This window comes from Rhinolophus hipposideros, assembly GCF_964194185.1.
Source record: "Rhinolophus hipposideros genome assembly, chromosome: 9".
Classification (NCBI taxonomy): Eukaryota; Metazoa; Chordata; class Mammalia; order Chiroptera; family Rhinolophidae; genus Rhinolophus; species Rhinolophus hipposideros.
The window spans coordinates 56,911,741-56,932,010 of NC_138055.1; the positions used below are offsets into that span (position 1 = coordinate 56,911,741).

General features: G+C 46.5%; 1 protein-coding gene across 1 annotated transcript; it reads left to right on the forward strand.

Moving 5' to 3' along the window:
* The first annotated feature begins 1,505 nt into the window (after positions 1–1,505).
* On the forward strand, positions 1,506–19,030 carry KIF5A (kinesin family member 5A). Its single transcript, XM_081060268.1, has 28 exons — positions 1,506–1,589; positions 1,687–1,760; positions 2,182–2,286; positions 2,537–2,585; positions 3,014–3,069; positions 3,314–3,401; positions 3,677–3,801; positions 4,300–4,404; positions 4,583–4,731; positions 4,842–4,990; positions 5,306–5,481; positions 6,272–6,340; positions 6,714–6,920; positions 7,241–7,387; positions 7,933–8,121; positions 8,479–8,596; positions 8,936–9,000; positions 9,110–9,219; positions 9,622–9,723; positions 10,290–10,350; positions 10,575–10,646; positions 10,807–10,911; positions 13,636–13,852; positions 14,101–14,254; positions 14,560–14,642; positions 15,044–15,071; positions 15,525–15,639; positions 16,711–19,030. The coding sequence occupies exons 1-27, from the start codon at positions 1,574–1,576 to the stop codon at positions 15,601–15,603; spliced, it is 2,898 nt and encodes a 965-aa protein (XP_080916394.1). The 5' UTR covers positions 1,506–1,573; the 3' UTR covers positions 15,604–15,639; positions 16,711–19,030.
* The last annotated feature ends 1,240 nt before the right edge of the window (positions 19,031–20,270 follow it).

Below are 20,270 nucleotides of genomic sequence, written 5' to 3' on the forward strand. Positions count from 1 at the left end.
TTTCTCTCCCTAAAGTAATTCATACTTTTGTGCAGTTCTTTTTAGAAAAAAGTTCTTTATAAATTGATGCAATATTATAACTCTACCTGGAGCCAAATCTTCAGCTCTAGCCAAGTTTTATGACTTTCCTTAAATAGTTAAAATTTGTCTCCCAAACTCCGGTGTCCATAACCTAATAGAGGTTACATTTCAGTTGGATAAAGGTGGGCTTCGTAGTAAAACAATTTGACAACTAAGTCATCGTCTTTTTATACGGAATGGCAGGAAAACAGGACTGAGAAATTTGTCACGTGATGGAGAATAAGCATAGTCTCATTTAATTTTACCAGAGATCTGCCCTTTAATATGATTAGATATCAAATATATTCTTTGTTTGGCTCCCTGGGTTGTAAATATTTTCTATCTTTATCATTCTTATCAGCACACATGATTTATAACATATTACCTGAATTAAGCAAAGTACTTATGGGTGTGAATGATTTGCTTTACAGTTTCTCTTTACTTAAAGCTGATTCCTTAAAGGAGACTCATATTTCTGATTTCATATATTCCTTTCTAAACGGAGTTTGTGTTAATGTTTTCACAACAGCTCAGCAGCTCAGTGTGTGTGTGTGTGTGTGTGTGTGTGTGTGTGTGTGTATGTACATGCATGTATACATACGTTTCATTACACAATAGGGAACATACTACAGATAGGTCTCTAACTTTTCATCTTTCTTTTTCTTTCTTTTTTTTTTTCAAACTTCTGGAAGTGACGGTTATATTTATTACCTTGACTGTGGTTATGGTATCACAGGTGTATTCGTATGTTTAAACTAGTCAAATTGTGTACATTAAACGTATAGTTTTTGTTTGTTTTGGTATACCAAGCATTCCTCGAGAAAGATGTAACAACAAAAGAATGTATTCCTTCCTGCATTCTTGACAGGAATACAACAAAAAAGAAAATTATTAGATAGTTAGATACAAATAAAATTCATTTTCAAACACCTTAAAGATAATTGTAGTAAACCAAAAGACATTTACAAAATATGTTGAACAATTCTAACTTTTCATCTTTCACTTAATACATCTTGAGGTCTTTTCATACCAGGACATATGGGTTATTGAGGAAAATATTTTTAAACTAGGGGTAGATTTTTAATGTTAATGAATCATTCTGCTCTCTGTAGCCTGTGCCCCTGTTGTCTTTTCTCATTTGGTTTCCCTGGGTGGAAGGGTCTGGGGTAGTGGAGCACTAAATCATCACACCCAGACCAAGATCCCCTCACATAGTCTCACTTTGTGACACCCCTCAGTGACACTCTGTACCACATAACACAACTCTTGGTGTCAATACTGATTTTTGTTTCTCTCTCTCGTTTCCCTCCTCCCCATAATCGTCCATGCATATGGATGGTTGAATACCGAGTGCCTTTTCAGTCTGATGGAAGAGGCTTCAGCATTTCTTCTTCCTCACACCCTGCCTGCTGATGTCTACCATCTTTTATTTCCACTCCAGGGGAAGCCATACGTCTTTGACCGTGTATTTCCCCCAAACACGACTCAGGAGCAAGTTTATCATGCATGTGCCATGCAGATTGTCAAAGGTAATGGATATATTTTTAGAATGTATTTTTTTAGGCTCTCATTCCCTCCCTACCCTACTTCACTCCATCAGTGTTCTTTCTCTACCATCTCTTCCAGATGTCCTTGCTGGCTACAATGGCACCATATTTGCTTATGGACAGACATCCTCCGGGAAAACACATACTATGGAGGTGAGAGTTCTGACTTACATGGAGGGTGAGGAGCTGGGAGTGTTAATGGGAAGCCAAGGAATCTCAGTGAGGGAAGAGCTAGGAATCAAGCGTTGCCTGGTCTGGAGGTAGCTGGGTCCAGAGGATGAACCGAGGGGCAATGTTCTGGTAGAAGTTTAATGGAATCCCTTCAGCCTGCTGCAGTTTAACCTCCTTTCCACTACTCCAGTTTTCTTTTTTGATCTAGAAAAGCAGTATCAATGAAAGTCCAAAGGGCTGTTCAGTGTTCTTCTCTTTCTACTAAAAGGTAGACATGGCAGTGACCATCTCCTAACTTAGGACGGTTCCTATCAACTATTACCTTTGTGTTCACCTGCACACCTCTGGGTTGTCTCATTCTTCCTGAGTCCCAGCCTCATTCTGGAATACCCTTACTCCCCAGGGAAAGCTGCACGACCCCCAGCTGATGGGAATCATTCCTCGAATTGCCCGAGACATCTTCAACCACATCTACTCCATGGATGAGAACCTTGAGTTCCACATCAAGGTGATGAGGGCGTGACCGTTGGGCGCTCTCAGATGGGGGCTGGGAGGAGAAGATCTAGTATGAACCCACCGAGATCCTGGGTGCCCCAACTTATTCTCCTTCTCTTGGTTACTTCAGTTCTTCTCCTCCCCCAAGATAGTCTCTTCTGCTCTTTTCCTCCCACTACCATTATTGGAGAAGGTCACAAATAGCTGGGAATTCCTTAAGATAGGTCCTCTTCTCTTCATACTCCTCCTTTCTCCCTAACCAGGTTTCTTACTTTGAGATTTACCTGGACAAAATTCGTGACCTTCTGGATGGTGAGTGGTGTTTAACCCCAGTGGGTGGGTGTGGGTGTGAGGAGGGCAAGGAAAAGAAAAATTACACTGCTTTTGGGGTTAGGTACTGTTTGGCAAGAGATGCAGAGGGCATACAAGGGCACACACCCCCATACTCATGTCCTTGCCTCCACTTACTGAGATTTCTCAACACTGAAAGGGTCAGAGGATGAACTTAGACACCCAGGCCTACATGTAAACAATCTGAGAGGAGCTGGACGTCTGGGGCTAGAATCCTGCAAGAGGACAAATTGAGGCTTTAGCATGTTCAGGGAGTCTAGGCTTCACAGGGGAGTCTCCCTCCCTTTTGCACATAGAAGAAACCACCATCTATACAGAATACAGCGTTTGGGGAGTAGGGGTGGGGGTGGAAGTGGTGGCCTTGCTCACCCTCTATTGTCTTGATTCAGTGACCAAGACAAATCTGTCTGTGCACGAGGACAAGAATCGGGTGCCATTTGTCAAGGTGAGAGTGGGGATGGGGCACCCATAGGGGGCTAGTGTATTGCAAATGTGGGTGTGGGAGGATGATAGACCAGTGTGACCCAGAAGTTAGAGGGTAGATGTCCTGGAGGGGTGAGGTGTGTCAGGGGCCTGGGGAGAGTCTGGGGTCTTGAAAGGACACTGTCCAAAAAGGTCATTTGTCAGTGTGCAGGTAATTTAATTTGCAGATCAAAGTTTATGGATCACTGTCCATTTACCCTCTGCAGGGTTGTACTGAACGCTTTGTGTCCAGCCCAGAGGAGATTTTAGATGTGATTGACGAGGGGAAATCAAATCGTCATGTGGCTGTCACCAGTGAGTGGGGATATAAGGGGCTCGTGAGGCTGGGGTCCACTTCTCCTTTGTGTTCTCTGGGGTTGAGAGACTGGAAAGAGAGCAAGAGAAGACTGTCCTCCAGAGGAGGAGGGACCCTGTGTGTCTGACCCCGTGGCCTGGGAGAGATAGTGGCAGAGCTAGTCCTGGCAGCACCTTCTCTTTTGGTGGGTGGCAGCAGTGGTCAGGGGAAGCCAGGCTGAGGGCTTCAGCCCTCGGGCGTTGGTACCAGGACCGTTCCTTTCTTCCTCCCTCAGACATGAATGAACACAGCTCTCGCAGTCACAGCATCTTCCTCATCAACATCAAGCAGGAGAACATGGAGACGGAGCAGAAGCTCAGTGGGAAGCTGTATCTGGTGGACCTGGCCGGGAGCGAGAAGGTTGGGGGTCTGGTCGTGGTGGGGTGGGGAGGGAGGGAAGCCTTGGGGAGGAGGTGTCTTTTTTTAAATCAAAATAACTTTTCATTGAGACATGATTCATATTCCATAAAGTTCACCATTTAAAAGTGTACAATTCAGTGGTTTTTAGGATGTTTTCAAAGTTGTGAAACCATCGCTACCGAGTTTCATCACCTATTAACGGTCACTCCCTATTGTCCCCTCCCTCATTCCCTGGCAGCCACTCATCTACTTTCTGTCCATGGAATTGCCTTTTATTGGCATTTTATATAAATGGGATCATATAATATGTATAATATGTAGGCCAGAGGGGGTGGCCTTTGGCAAGGGAGTTTAGGGGAACAGAGGAAGGCCTTCTTTGTCCTCTTTCCCTGTCCCCTCCCCTCCTTGGCCTGAGCCCCACTACTTGAAGAGGAGGTGGTGAGAGCCCTCTCCCTTTGCAGCGGCTCATGACACACTTGTCCGTTAATACTCTGGTAGGTCAGCAAGACTGGAGCAGAGGGAGCTGTGCTGGACGAGGCAAAGAATATCAACAAATCACTGTCAGCACTCGGGAATGTGATCTCCGCACTGGCTGAGGGCACTGTAAGCGTTCCTTAGGTCCCCTCCGCCCTCAAATTCCACCCCATCTCCCACCTTCTCCTAATGCTGCAATTTCACCATGCCCCTATTCATGGATTGCCAGTCCCTAGTCAGCACCACTGTCCTTTCTGATTCCCCTGTTAAATTTATTTTTCTGATTCATGTCTCCCTCCTCCTTCAGAAAAGCTACGTTCCGTATCGTGACAGCAAAATGACACGGATTCTCCAGGACTCTCTGGGAGGAAACTGCCGGACAACTATGTTCATCTGCTGCTCACCGTCCAGCTACAATGATGCGGAGACCAAGTCCACCCTGATGTTTGGGCAGCGGTCAGTGGCAGGGTCCCCAACTCCCTGCCCAGCCGCTGCTGCTCTCTCCCCTCAGCATCACACGAGCCTTAATGGAGGTCTCGTCTCTTTGTTCCCTTCTCCTCTCTCAGGGCAAAGACCATTAAGAACACAGCCTCAGTGAATCTGGAGTTGACTGCTGAGCAGTGGAAGAAGAAATATGAGAAGGAGAAGGAGAAGACAAAGGCTCAGAAGGAGACAATTGCAAAGCTGGAGGCTGAGTTGAGCCGCTGGCGCAATGGTTAGAGAGGGGACCTGTGAATGGGAAAGGCAGTGGGAGGGGCAGTGGGGCTAAGGGAGCCAGAGAGGAGCCAGAGTGGTGCTAAAGGGCAGGCTGGTCTTCAAGGAGGGCTGGACTTTTGGAGGGATATAGTAGTGCGGTCATGAGGGAAAGGGATAGGGCCTGACTACCGTATCTCCCTTCTGCCCCCATAAAGGTCCACTTGTCAAGAGAGATGGAGGCCTGGAAGTCTTGGCTCTGAGGAGTGAGGGAGGAAGGACTGGTGGATGCAGCTTTCCCTTCTCCCATCCCTCACCTTGTTCTACCCTTTGCCAGGAGAGAACGTGCCTGAGACGGAACGCCTGGCCGAGGAGGATGCAGCTCTGGGGGCCGAGCTCTGCGAGGAGACACCTGTGAACGACAACTCCTCCATCGTGGTGCGCATCGCACCCGAGGAGCGGCAGAAATATGAGGAGGAGATCCGGCGCCTCTACAAGCAGCTTGATGACAAGGTGAGGACAGTCGGGCAGGGCACAGAGGTGAGCCCCAGGGGCTGAGAAGTCAGGGATTTAGAAATTAGCGTATATGGCCTTTTTCTGATTTAAAAGGGATACCTGCTCATTACTGACAATGGGGAAGATAAATAAAGAGACATAGAAGGATATTAAAACCATCCATCATCCCACCATTCAGAAATGACACTTCACATTTTGCTTTTCTCTGTGCATATACCATGCAATTTCAATACACTGTATGTGTAACTTGACATCCAATATTTTCATTTAGTATTATATAATGAACAATTTCCTACTCTGTTAACAATTCTTCATAAAAGTATTTTAAAATGGCTGCCTAACAGTCCATTTATCAGAGTATATTTAACCATTCACTTATTAAAGGGCTTCTAGGGTTTTTTGGTTCTGTTTGTTTTTCCTATTATAGACAACTCTGAAATGACTGACTTTGCCTCTTGTGCATAAGATTTTGCTTTTGAGAGATTTGGTTAGAATGGAGTGCTAGAGTAGGATTTCTTACTCTATGTTAAAGGATATAAACATTTTAAGGCTTTTGCCGAATGTTGTCAAGGTTATACCAACTTCCAGGAAGAAAGGACTTTAAAAGTGAGGACAGACTTGAGGAAAGAAGCTGAGGAAAAGACTTTTATTTTAAAATATGGGGTTTTTAACACAAAGCCTAAACTATCTGGATTTTATCAGGATCCTACCTCTCCCTCAACCCCGCAAGTCTAAACCGGAAGGACTAGCTTCCCTTCCCTCCATCTTTCCCTCTTGCCTCCATCAGGATGATGAGATCAACCAGCAGAGCCAGCTCATAGAGAAGCTCAAGCAGCAAATGCTGGACCAGGAAGAGGTAATGGGGAGAAGAGCAAGACATGAGAGGAGAGGGGTGTGTGTTCCTCCCTGGAAGGCATAAAAAAAGACATTTTTACAATCAAATGGAAGAAGGGGTATTCTGCTAGGGTTAGTCACCCCCAAAACTATAGAAGTCTGGGACTTAACTGGGGTTTCGCTTAAAGCACAGATTTGGGCATCTAGTTGCTTCTTCATTCTGTTGCCCTTTTTCTAAGAAGCATTAAAGCCCACTTCCTCTTGATTTTTATTTTGGCCCTTGTCTCGCGTCCAGAGCTATGCCTGGGTTGGGGGCTCAGCTTCCCCAGAGCAAGGGGCCACAGAAGTGGTCAGTGGCAGCAGACTCCCTTACATGCCTTGCCTCTCCCCTGAAGCTGCTGGTGTCCACTCGAGGAGACAATGAGAAGGTCCAGCGGGAGCTGGGCCACCTGCAGTCAGAGAACGATGCCGCTAAGGACGAGGTGAAGGAAGTGCTGCAGGCCCTGGAGGAGCTGGCTGTGAACTACGACCAGAAGTCCCAGGAGGCGGAGGAAAAGAGCCAGCAGAACCAGCTTCTGGTGGATGAGCTATCTCAGAAGGTGGTAAGTGGCCAACGGGGGTTCAAGAGCTCCCTGGCCTCAGAACATTCTCCATGTCCAAAGGGACCTCTGCTTCCGTCCGGGGCCGCATCATGGTTGCACCTTTGCACTGCTGGTCAATATGTTGTGAGAACGTCCATGACCCGCTCACTGCACTTTGCCCTCCCGACTCCTCTCTATTCCAGACCCTTTTCCAGGGCTTGTGTTCTCTTCGCAGCAGCTATAGCAGCCATCAGGGTCATGCATGAAGGGAGAGGCCTGTGCTGGGGCTGGGAAGGTGAGCAGGAAGATGGCAATGGGATGACCTGAGGGGCTGTCCCCAGGCCACCATGCTGTCCCTGGAGTCTGAGTTGCAGCGGCTACAGGAGGTCAGTGGACACCAGCGAAAACGAATTGCTGAGGTGCTGAATGGGCTGATGAAGGACCTGAGTGAGTTCAGTGTCATCGTGGGCAACGGGGAGATTAAGCTGGTGAGTAGAGAAAGAGGCAGCATCATGTTCAGGTCATTCCTGTTCTGGGCACTGGTGGGAGATGCAAGGTGGGACAATCCAGGCCAAAGATTTAGGAAACATGCCCTCAAAGTAGATTCAGGAAAACAAGTAGAGGTTTGCATAGACTCAACTGAAAATACACCTAAAGTATGCTGAATAAAGAAGCAATGGAGATACAGTCATAGCAGGATATAGAGATGGGGGCACAGAGTTAGAAATGATAGATGTAAATCTGTGGCAGTGACAATGACCTATCTGAGTGATCAAGCAGAACAGTCTGACTGTAAAAGAAAATCATACTGCTTTATAAGATGGAAGAGGGTGACCGTCGGAATTAAATCTTTAAGGCAGATAGAGGGATTTAGTGTGAAATGCCAGGTGACAGAGAGCTGCTAAAAGTTGTTGGGAGAACACCTGTCTCTCCTGAGTCCCTGTGTATGTGAGTAGGTGCAGGGATAGAGTGGGTGGAAGGCAATGGATAAAAGCTTTCAGCAGAGCACTTCTTCCCCCCGTCGCCCCCATAGCCAGTGGAGATCAGTGGGGCCATTGAGGAGGAGTTCACCGTGGCCCGACTGTACATCAGCAAAATCAAATCGGAGGTCAAGTCTGTGGTCAAGCGGTGCCGGCAGCTGGAGAACCTCCAGGTTGAATGTCATCGCAAGATGGAAGTGACTGGGCGGGAGCTCTCATCCTGCCAGCTCCTCATCTCCCAGGTGAGTGCCGGAAGTTGAGAGCTTTTTTGTGCTGTGGGAGAAAGAGGACGACTCTCTGAGCACAACTTTTATGTCCAGGTCCTAAGGTCAACTGAAGTCAAAGACAGGAGCTTGGGGTAGCAGGGGTGTGTGCAGGCCAGAGAAGTGAAGGTTCAGGAGGGATACTGGCCTCTGAGCCAATCGGGTCTAAAGGAAAGGTCTCCAGAGGAATGGCCCCCAACCTTGCATCCTCACAGAAGGCACAGCAGGAGGGGAGGGCCTGGGAGGAGAGCTGGAGTTTACAGAAGTCTGCACTGCCCAGAGCGGTATCCTTTGCTCCATCCATCTTCTTCCTCTCACCAACCCTTCCCCTACCAGCATGAGGCCAAGATCCGCTCACTTACGGAGTACATGCAGAGTGTGGAGCTAAAGAAGCGGCACCTGGAAGAGTCCTATGACTCTCTGAGTGATGAGCTCGCCAAGCTCCAGGCTCAGGGTGAGGCCTTCTTAAACCTCCAACCCACCCATCCTGGGATTTGAGATCCCAGAGGGGGCAGGGAGGGAAAGTGACAAACATCAAAAGAAACCACCAGACAGCACACTCACCCAGAGCATGGGACCGAAATCATGGAGACCAACTCACATGCTACTTAGCAAGCTTTTGCATGTAGCTTATTGGACACAAACCGTAAACCTTCCATTGTCCTCTGTCTCTGCTGTATCAAATTGGGCTGTCCTAACCCGGAAGAATGTCCCTGTGGGCCCCGGTCACAATGTGAAGTTCTTCCTGGGGGAGGTTGGTGTGATGTAAGCTGTCTTCCCCTCTTTCCCTCAGAAACTGTGCATGAAGTGGCCCTGAAGGACAAGGAGCCAGACACACAGGATGCAGACGAAGTGAAGGCGAGTGGGGAAGGTGTGGGGATGACCAGGGCCTGGCAGGGCTGTGCTGGCCCTCAACAAGCTGGTGTTGGGGAGTTTGGCTTTGAACTTGAGATGGCATTGTTTGCAGAAGGCCCTGGAGCTGCAGATGGAGAGCCACCGGGAGGCCCATCACCGGCAGCTTGCCCGACTCCGGGATGAGATCAATGAGAAGCAGAAAACCATCGATGAGCTCAAAGAGTAAGAGTTCCTGAGGGTGGCTCTAGTCTCTACCTGTCCTCTTGCCTTTGCTATGCCCACTCAAATGCTCTTTCTGGGTCCAGGATCTAGTTCTTTAACTTCCATGTATCATTCCTCCAAAAATGACATGACTTTGCAGCCCAACTCGAGGAGGTACAAGGTATAAGAACTAATCCCAATCCTCGAGGCTCTTCTGACTAGATAGCTCAGGGTTCCTTATTCTGTCATGGAAACAGTGGCTTGAGTCTGCCTGTGATATCTGAAGGTAGACAAATCAATTCTAATTAATGAATTCTAATTGGACTCACTTGTACAAGAGGGAAAATGCCTGAGGAGCTGGTCTTCCCTTTTCCTGTCATTCACATCCTTTTGTCCTCTCCAATACCTCCTTGCCATCTGCAGCCTGAATCAGAAACTCCAGTTAGAGTTAGAGAAGCTTCAGGCTGACTATGAGAAGCTGAAAAACGAAGAGCATGAGAAGAGCACCAAACTCCAGGAGCTGACGTGAGTCACGAGTCCCCCCCGCAGAGCTGCAGCCACATAGCTGGGACCGCTGCTCAGCCACCCCTGCAGAGGCAGGATGCAGTGTAGGATATGGTGACCATAGGAAGCAATGGCTCAGAAGAATAATTTGATGGGGTGGGGAAGGAAAAACATAACAGGAGACTTTCAGAAATGAACTCTGTTGAATATTCGCTGACATGGAAAGATGTTTGTAATATTCTGTTAAGTGTAAAACTCATGTTACAAAATAGTGGGAGTGGTGTGAGCCCATAAAATGTATATGGGATGTACATGCATAGAAAAAAGTCTGAAAAGAAGGACACTAGAATTAATGGTGGTTGATCTGTAAGTAGTAGAATTATGGGCTTTTTATGAAACTCATTTTCCTTATCTTTTTTGTTTTTCATTTTCTAATTTCTGCACAGTGAAGATGGGTAACTTATATAACAAATTATATATATATATACATATATATATATGTGTGTGTGTATATATATAAGGATTGGAGGAAGGAGGAGAGAGGAAGGAGAGTCCTGAGAGATTCTTCTGTCTTCCTCTTCCTCCAGATTTCTGTACGAGCGACATGAGCAGTCCAAGCAGGACCTCAAGGGTCTGGAGGAGACAGTTGTGAGTGGTTTCCACCTGTGCTCAATCTCTTCCCCCTGATTTCTTCCCAACCCCATTCCTTTTGCCCTCTGCAAAGTCAGTTTGTGGCATATATAATCAGAACTTATCTTTCCCAAAAGGAATGAGTGACTCACTTGACTAGATAAACTGAAGTTTCCAGTAATTTCAGAGTGAGACGGTCAACCTGGTATTTGGCTAACCCAGTCTTTCATCGTTCTTTCCAGGCCCGGGAACTCCAGACCCTCCACAACCTTCGCAAGCTGTTCGTTCAAGACGTCACGACTCGAGTCAAGAAAGTGAGTGCCACCCTCGCTCAGGCTCTTCCCAGCCCTCATCTTCTCCTCCTGTTCTCAGGTTCCTCCAGCTGCTGGTCTCCTGTGGGGCTGGCTTGGCCTGGTCTGGGTGGAACCTGTTTGGCTTCAGGACAGCCCCATCTTTCCCTCTGTCTTTAATCAGAGTGCAGAAATGGAGCCCGAGGACAGTGGGGGGATTCACTCCCAAAAGCAGAAGATTTCCTTTCTTGAGAACAACCTGGAACAGCTTACAAAAGTTCACAAACAGGTAAGAGTGGGGGGAAAGGTGGAAGAGAATTCTTGAGGCCAGGTGCCTAGGATACCAAATCCTCAGTGGCCCCTGGAATTTAGGAAAATCTACTTGCATGCTTTCCTTATATTCCCACTAATCCCTTCTTCATACCATATTTGATTCCACTTTTACCTTGTTCTTTGTTCCCTGCCTGTTTCCCCTTCTTAAAGCCCCCAACGTGCTTCTGCTCAAAGTGGAATCCTCAAGCCTATGTTATTGGAGGGAGAGGTTAAAACTGATAAAGGCTTCAGAGGCATGGGACTGTAACGGTACATGATGGGTACTGCTTACACTGTAGCCAGAGACAGAAAGCAGTGGGACAAGAAGAAGCCAGGAAAGCTGGGCTTTCTCTTTCTCTCATGGAGAGAACTCCATCTGCTTAGGCCTGGGGCAGGCATCAGGCAAATTCAGTGATGTCCTCTAGATGGCCCAACGAGCCCCTGGTCAGGGCCAGGCAAAACTCCTGGGTATTAAGTTGCTGCCTCTCTGTCCCCCTCCTTGCTGCTGCGGTTCCTTAGGTGGATGACTGGGTTTCAAAGGTATGGGGTGGGGAGGTAGAAGGGAAAGTCCAAAGGAGTTTGGACAGGAAATGTTTGGTACAGACAGAGCCAAATAGCTGAGCCTTGCAAACAGGTACAACAGTCTGTCAACAGGCTCTTTTAACTAAATCAGAAAATAAACCGTAACCTACACTTCATTCCCTTCCTTTCAAATCCACATTAAAATTCCATTTAGACTCATATTCTCACTAAACTAGAGCTTAAACTTCTTTTCCTCCCAGTGCACTGCCCAGCATATATAGTAAATACTTAATACAGCTTTTTTCCCTTTCCTTTCCTTTCCTTTCCTTTCCTTTCCTTTTCCTTTCCTTTTTCCTTTCCTTTCTTTTTTTTTTGTAATGAAAAAAAATCCCAGAACTGTGTGTCCCAGTGAGAGTCTGAAGAGTTTATTTGTTTCATTTGGGCCTGCAGAGAGCTTTACTGCCATCTCTTTCCTTTTGCTTATTATAAAACAGTGTAAAACATCACAGAAAAGTTAAAAGACATGGAAGAAACATTTGCAATCAGTTCTGCCATTCTTTTTCATCTCTGTGTGTTCATTTTCCTTTATCTAAATGTATATTATGTTACTTTCTCCTCATTTTTTTATTTGATAATTATTTTTATTTTTAAAAAAAAATATTTTTTATTCATTTTTTATTTATTTTATTGTTTTATGTTTCCCCCCATTTTTTTATTGTCCCCCATTTTTTATTGGGGAAAACACACACAACATAAAATTTGCCACCTTAATCATTTTAAGTGTACAATTCAGTGGTATAAAGTACATTACAATGTTGTACACAGTCACCACCATCCATCCGCATAACTCTTTTCACCTTGTAGAACTGAAACTCATATCCATTAAATGATAACTCCTCATTCTCCCCTACTCCCTTCCCCTGGCACCCACCATTCTACTTTTTGTCTCTATGATCTTGACTGCTCTAAGTACCTCATATAAGTGGAATCATATAGTATTTGTCCTTTGGTGACTGGTTTATTTCATTTAGCATAATGTCCTCCAGGTTAATCCACATTGTGGCATATGTCAGTAAACCACAGGCTATTTCCTTTCCCCACACCGAAGCCTCCCAAAGACTAGAAACTACTCACTTACAGGACAGAGGACTCCTCAAAATTTCCTACCTCAGCAGACCTGAGGCAAGAAAGGAAAATGAGAGAGATGTAGAAACTTCTCCTTTAACAGAATCTTAAATAGCGAAGACTACAGCACCATTACTAATTAAGCTAAGCTATTGTCACAGCAAAACACTCTTTATAATCTGTAAATTGTCTGAAGTTAAAGGGTCACAGAAGTGTTTCTAGCTGTGCCCTTTCTCCCAGTGTTCCCGGCTACACTGATTTCCCTGGTATCTTCCAAGGCCAGCTTCTTTGGCAATCTGTAGAGTCTCCAGTCATGCGTGAGACCCTGTAAAAAAAGATCAGGAAGTCTTTTCTGGCTGTAAGGTGGTTGCTACCACACTGTAGCTTAACTTAAGTAGGGGAGGGATAGCCCAGGAAATCCTTGACTGGAAAGGTAATGAGCACAAATGTTTGTGAACCTCAAACATTTTCTTTCCTTCCTATGGGGTGTTGTTTGTGTCGGGGGGGGGGGTAGGGGATGAGGTGGGGGCTCCTGTATTCCAGCTTCTGCTCCTGCTCTGCTCAGTACCTCACCTACACTCAATGCCATATCCACCCTCCAAACTGTGACTGTGCTCTTGCTGCCCCGCCCTGTGCATGCCCATAAAGCCATCTCTGGGTAAGGGAGTGCTTCATCCCCATGGTTGCCCTGGAGCTGTTGGTTTGGCACAAGCTGTGGGATTCTGGGGAGGGGGGTTATAGGCCAGGAGGAGACACGGGCAGGGCACTGTCACAGGAGTTCTGGGCTACAATGGATTCGGCACATTTTGCTGCCCAGAAAACAATGTGACTTTTTAATGCCTGACCACTGTTTCCTCAGGAAGAAGGAAAGAAATGGCTAAAACAGTACATTAGGTAAAGAAAATGAGGCTTTTCAAGGAAACAACATGTTCTCCATCTTCTCTGACTTGATTTTTCTTTACTCTCTCTCCCCACCTTCACCCCACACTCCACTGCTGGCTCTCTTGGGTCCCTTGCCTTTCTTTCTGCCTCTTCCCTGGGGCTCACCCCGCAGCTGGTACGTGACAATGCAGATCTGCGTTGTGAGCTTCCTAAATTGGAAAAACGACTTAGGGCTACGGCTGAGAGAGTTAAGGCCCTGGAGGGTGCACTGAAGGAGGCCAAGGAGGGTGCCATGAAAGACAAGCGCCGGTACCAGCAGGAAGTGGACCGCATCAAGGAGGCCGTTCGGTACAAGAGCTCTGGCAAGAGGGGCCATTCTGCCCAGATTGGTGAGTGGGGAGTGGATGGCAGTGGGCAAGGTGGGGTTATCACTTGGGGAAATTCAGCAAATTCCTAAGTGTTAAGCAGCTAGATTATTGCTTCTTACTGTACGCTCCCCAGCCTCACCCCATCATCACCCCCAGAAAATATAAAAGTGAATTACCTTATAAGCGACTCAGTTCAACTCTAGCTAAATGACTGCAGGGACCAGGTAACAAATAGCTTCCTCAGGGTCATTTTCCTTTCTTTACCACAGCCAAACCCGTCCGGCCTGGCCATTACCCAGCGTCCTCTCCCACCAACCCCTATGGCACCCGGAGCCCTGAGTGCATCAGTTATACCAACAGCCTCTTCCAGAACTATCAGAATCTGTACCTGCAGGCCGCACCTAGCTCCACCTCAGATATGTAGTGAGTGACCCTGGGCGTGGGCTGGAGTCCCAACCCAAGGCTGTCTGCACCCTGTAAGGCATAAGATTGGGTCAATTATTGGGTGAGACATAATTCTTTTCCTACGTGGCTTCATTAACCCTTTCTCAACTTCACACCTATGATCCCATCTGCCTTCCCAGCCTATGACCATGTTTGCTGTCCTCTGTTCTCTGGGATGGGAGGGGTGTATGGCTCCATTCCTGAGGGTGAGTGTGGCTGCATGGTCCTTGGAATGGTGGAGGGAGGGTGCCAGAGGCTACATCTCTCTCCTCTGCTTTATCCAGCTTTGCAAACTCCTGTACCAGCAGTGGGGCCACATCTTCTGGCGGCCCCTTGGCTTCCTACCAGAAGGCCAACATGGACAATGGTGAGTGAAAAAGACGGGTCACCAGCCTTTGGGATCCCGAGGGCAAATTGACAAGCATAAGAAAAGTAAGTGACCCTGTACTTACAGGTTGAACACAGCCCATCCGTTCAGGGTGCTGGACTCTTAGAAGTAGATTACCACGCCTGCCCCACCCTTACCTTCCTATCCCATCCCCTTCTCCTCTCCTTCGTGAGGGGTCAGGGTGGCTTCTTCTCAAACAAAATAATGATGCAAGGGGTAGTTGTAGATGAGTGCCACAGAACCAGATAACAGCTAAGCTCCAAAGAGTGTTACCCTTTTCTCTAAGGGATTAGGACGCGAGAGGGTTTGGGGAGACTGTTTCTAACACCCAATCTCCTCTTCTTCTTTTTCTAATCCTGTGGTCTCAATGATCTCTTCAGGAAACGCCACAGATATCAACGACAACAGGTACACCAATCCCCACTGCTCTTGGGTTCTCCAGGTGGGACCATAAGAAATGATTCAATTTCCCTCATGCCCTAGTTAGAGTTTCCCTCGAGCCTTTCCCAGGAAGGAGGAGGAAATGAGAATCGGTCTTGCCATCACTGTGTTGTCAGGAGATCCAGTCAGTCTACGTCCCCTCCTCCAATCCCATCTGTGGCTACTCCCCATTCCAGTGATGGGGGGAAATGCCGGGAAAACATCTGAGGCCTTGGGTTTCCTTCCTACCTTTGGGAACTTTGTGGCCTTGGGCAACTCAGTTCCATCTCTCTGGCCTTGCTTTTCCCCGAATTCCTATAAAACCCAAATAGTCTCTGCCCTTCATTATCTCACAGGAATGCTATGAGAGCAGAATGACAGGAATGCTTTCATTTACATGGGGCTGACAATGCTGTGATTGTGCTGGGTCTCTTCTTCCAGGAGTGACCTGCCATGCGGCTATGAGGCTGAAGAGCCGGCCAAGCTCTTCCCTCTCCACCAAGAGACGGCAGCCAGCTAATCCCCCACATGGACTACTGCATACCTGCACTTTCAGGTAGTTTCAGGCCACTTCTGACCAGCCTCAGGTTGCCTCCTTTCTTGTCCTCAGCCTCTTTGTTTCTCCCGCTTTTGTTTTAATCTTCTCACAACTTTTACTGCATAGTTGCCCCCCATCTCTTGCTTTCCCCTCCTAGGGGCGACGTCTGTGCTGCCCCACCTCCAGTTGGATCTCCACTCCCCCCTCACGCTTTTTCCCTTCGGCAGCAGTAGTAACCACAGTTCTGCCTTTCTGCCACTAGGGGTCACTGCCACATGTCAAAAGAAGTGAGAAAGGGCAGGTCCATCTGGAGGCACAGACAGATGGCAGAATGCAGTAGATATTGGGAGACCTTGAGAGATCATCTAATCCTCCCTCGGCCTCCACCCTCAAATAATTATGGGTGGATAGGTGTTTTCTAAGACATCTCTAGTAAAGGAGATGTTTGATTTATTCCTGCACCTGGATTCTATACTCGTATCTGTGTGTCAACAGTAAGCTTTAGGAAATGCCCCAGGAGTCTAACTTTTTGTTTCTCCAGCTGCATTGGCAGCATTGCTCTCTTGTCTTGCTCAGTGGAGATGTAGAACAGCTGTGTCCCCACCTCTAGGCTGCCTCTTCTCCAAGTCCTCTCGCCTAGCAGCACAGGCATCTTTCTGGTTCCTATGTGTCACCAGGTTTGTCGCCATGGTTACTCTAGGGCCAAGAACTAGGCACTGGGATCCTGTTTTAGGGTCCATTGCGGATGCTTGGAGAACTAGAAATGAGAGAATACAGCCAGTCTTGTACTGGGCTGCATCCAAGCGGAGCCCTCTCCAGGGGTTTTCCAGTAGAGTAGGCACCCCTCTCCACGGATTTTCCAGGACAGTAGGCCACTCACACAGGCAACAAGGCATGAGAAAAGGTAGGAATGGGGAAGGAGGAGTTAGGAAGAGCTGGGGTGGAGTAGCGGGGGCTGGGAGGTTGGTGTCCAGTCGTTGGAACGAATGGAACAGGCCTGTAAACCGAAGTGTCCAAATGCCATCCTGTTCCTTTTCAGTGGCTGAGCCACAGTTGGTTCCTCACAACCTCTTTCTCTTTCTTCCTCAGTTTCTAAGAGGGAATGAGGCCTCTTCTCTCAGCATGCTGCAAACCTGTGGTCTCTGACGCTAACTCCCTCCCCAACCCTTGTTGTTCCGACTATACTATGTTTGATGTCTTCTCTTACTCTGTATCTCTTTGTACTCTGTATCTATATATCAAAAGCTGCTACTATGTTTGTGTCTTATTCTCCAAGTATCTAATGATGTATTTAGCAATTTCTAAGCATAGTATACTCTCCTCATTTGGGGCAATAGAGAGGAGGGCATGTCTCTTCTTTCTCTCATATATGAGTTTCTCACACTGCGTGGTGTTAGTCACGAGAAGATAAAAGGAAAAATGGGAGCTAGAGGGCTGTGATCCTTCACACACACGCGTACACACACAGACACACACACACACACACACAAAGCCTTAAACAGAAGAATGTCTTAGCATCATAGGAAGATACAAACATAGACTCTTCCTCTGTCCTTTCACATATAGCACAGGGGAGGGTAAAATGGAAGGACTACTAAATTATATGAAGAATTTTATTCATACCCCTCACCCAAACCGAGGGATTCCAGGTGTGTACCTCTGCCTTCTGCCTTTTTCCTCCCTCTTCCTATTCCCCCAGGATGACCGAGAACATGGATTCCTCAAGGAACCACTTCCCTTTCTCCTCAAAACTCCTTTTGATATTCTTGACCCCAGAGCTCATGACCAGAATGTAGAGTTGCTTTGAAATGTTTTGAAAAACAGAGGAGGCAGATCCTCCTGAGCAGTCTGTCAAATAGTTGCTCATCTGCCCATGGGAGTTATAGGCAGGCATAGTCACATGACTGCTTCTTTGGCTGTGAGGATGAACAGGCTGGGAAATCCCTAAGTATGTTTTGCCAGTGATGAGCTGGGTTCCTTTCTCTGTCCCGTATTGTGCTGCATGTTCTTCCCAGCTCCATCTATTGGTTTGGAGGCTTCCAGTTCATTGGCAAAATGTCTATTTTGAGATGCCTTCCTTTCAAGCTAGAGCCTGCCTTTTCCCCAATATACATTAATTTTTTTTTTTAACAAAGAATTCCTTCTATAATGTCCCCATCTGGTAAGTGCACTTTAAAGAAAGGGGCAAGGCAGATTTCCCAAAGGTGGAGGAGCCCAAGGGCTTGAACTAGGCCTCTTTCCCCAGGCTCCCTAACCCCCATGTAATTGATAGGACTCTTTTGGTTTCAGACGTCCTTTCCTTCCACGTGGTGCTAAGGTGGTTTTTCAGGTAACTAACTGCAAGGATGGAGAGTGGCGGTTATAAGCCAGTCCAAATCAAGAAAGAAAGTCTGGTGTCCAGATATCCAGTCTTATCTAGGATGGAAGAACAGAATTCCCCCAGCAGCAGAGAAATCATCTCCTAGCTTCTAAGTCAGGAAAGAAAGCTCAGTGTGAGTGTTAGTCGGTAAATACAGACTGCATTGGCCTAGAACTCCTTCAAGGAAAAAAGTCCCTTTTCCCTTTACCTATTGGGCCACTTTGAGCAATTAAGGAAAACTGCAGGGGAAAAAATACAAGAGGGATGTGGAATAAATCCAAAGCAGTGATATTTAAACATTTTTCAAAAAAAAAATCTTACATGGTATAAGAAAGAATATAAGAAATCTTACATGGTATAAGAACCCCGGTATAAGAAATAACTAAAAGTGATGCAAACCTGGGCAGATTGCATTTTCTTTATTAGATAGAAAATGCTTCATTCATTGAGGAGCCCTGAACAGTCCTAAGAGACCCTGAGGCGTTCTGTAGTTTGAAAACCACTGCTCTGAGGAAAGAGGTCCAACCTGACTTCCCTGTCCCAAGCTTCTAATTCATAGCAAAGACCTAGTCAGAGAGGAAGAAGATACCGGTGCATCTGTAGACTTGTGCTAATATTTGCCAGGATGGCATTTAAAAATCCAGTGGGTTTTATGTAATCTTGCCACCAAATGAGTCTTTTAAAACACATAAGAAAATGTGACTGTGTAGGGCAGATAAGGAGAGGTGACAGAGGAAGCAGCCTTCTCTTTAGCAAGATGTAAGGGAAACAGAATTCACTTACATAAATCAGAAACCACACACACACAAAGCCTTCACCAGAAGGTTCGCCCTACGTCTTCCTCCTGCTCCTCCCTCCCCCGTCCCTCCCTCCACAATACTGCATCCCTTTCAGAGAGCCAGGGTCACCACAAAGGGTACCTGGCCTGCCCACTCACATCTGCCAAAATGTTGCATGCCATCGTGGAAGACAAACCAAACTGCACAAACCCCAGTGTGTATTTATTTGATGTATATAGATACCTTTAAAATAAAATAAATTCAATGATGATTCTATGGTGTTGTAAATCTTTTCCCTCCCCAGTTTCTCCTTCCTTTGCATATTATGGCATTTGACAGTGTGGTATATATCCTTCCAGATGTTTTTCTATTTATACACACGGTTTTTGGGTTTTTTTCCCCCCATTTGACAATATATCCTAGGGATTCTTTTCATGTCAATACATATAGATTTACCTAATTAAAAAAATATATGTAAAACTTCATCTATTCTATAATTTATTCAACCATTCCACTACTGGTGGACATTTATCTAGGTTGTTGGTACTTTTTAACAACAACAACAAAAAAAGTTGGTACTTTTTTAACAAAAAGTACTCTCTTCATTTTTCCCCCCAAGACCATCATCACTTCAGTCCCAGCATCAATTCTGTCCGTCTCGAGTACGTCTCTCTCCTGCCCTTGCCAACAGCTCAAGTCTCTTGTCCTAAGATCATCTACCACAATTACCCTCCCACCCCCCATTTTACAGCATACCCTTAACCTGTCCTCTGCTTTTACCTCAAAGCTGCTGAGATTCATGGAGAAAACTGCACCACCAAAACACCAGGGCAACTAAAAACAAAGAGCCTGCAAACCTAACTGGACCTTCCTCGTGTGTGTCCCTGCTCAGTTTTCTCTCCCATGCCCCAGAGCAACTGGTCTAAACACACACTCCTCAAGGCTCTTTCTCACCTTCCTGCCTTAGGCAACAACTTTGCTTTAAAGGGAAAATCAAAGCAATTGAGATGAAATTATTCATCTCCCCCCCTAAAAACCTGCAAGTAACTCACATACACCTGTTCAGATCCTTTCTTTTTTCCCTTCTGACAAGTGGTAAATCTCCCTTCTCTGGGCCAAAGCAAGTCCCTTCTAGATCCTTCATTCCGTAGACACTCAGAGTCCCGATATATAAAATAACTAAAAGTAATGCAGACTTGGGCAGTTTGCATCTTCTTTGTTAACTACCGTCCCAATGATTTCTTCCCTTCTTGTAAGGTCTCTCTTAAAAGTCCCTCCCTTTACTGTGTTTCTCTTTAAGCAACTCCCCATCTTATTTTCTTAAAACTAAAATTCCTGAAAAAGACCCAGGCTTCCCATCTCCACTTCCTCACCTCCCAACTCATTCCTCAGCCCACCTTGATCTGGCTCTTGCTCTGTTGAACCTGCTTTTCCAAAGGTCACTAGTTACCAAGTACAATGGGCACTTCTCTGTCCTTGTCTTGATTCACCTCTCCATTGACATCTGACAC

Excerpts from the sequence above, each read along its gene's own strand:
- KIF5A (XM_081060268.1), top strand. Across the intron at positions 3,402-3,676 it reads TCGTCATGTGGCTGTCACCA|ACATGAATGAACACAGCTCT; the intron begins GTGAGTGGGGAT and ends TTCCTCCCTCAG. Across the intron at positions 10,351-10,574 it reads AGGGTCTGGAGGAGACAGTT|GCCCGGGAACTCCAGACCCT; the intron begins GTGAGTGGTTTC and ends CGTTCTTTCCAG.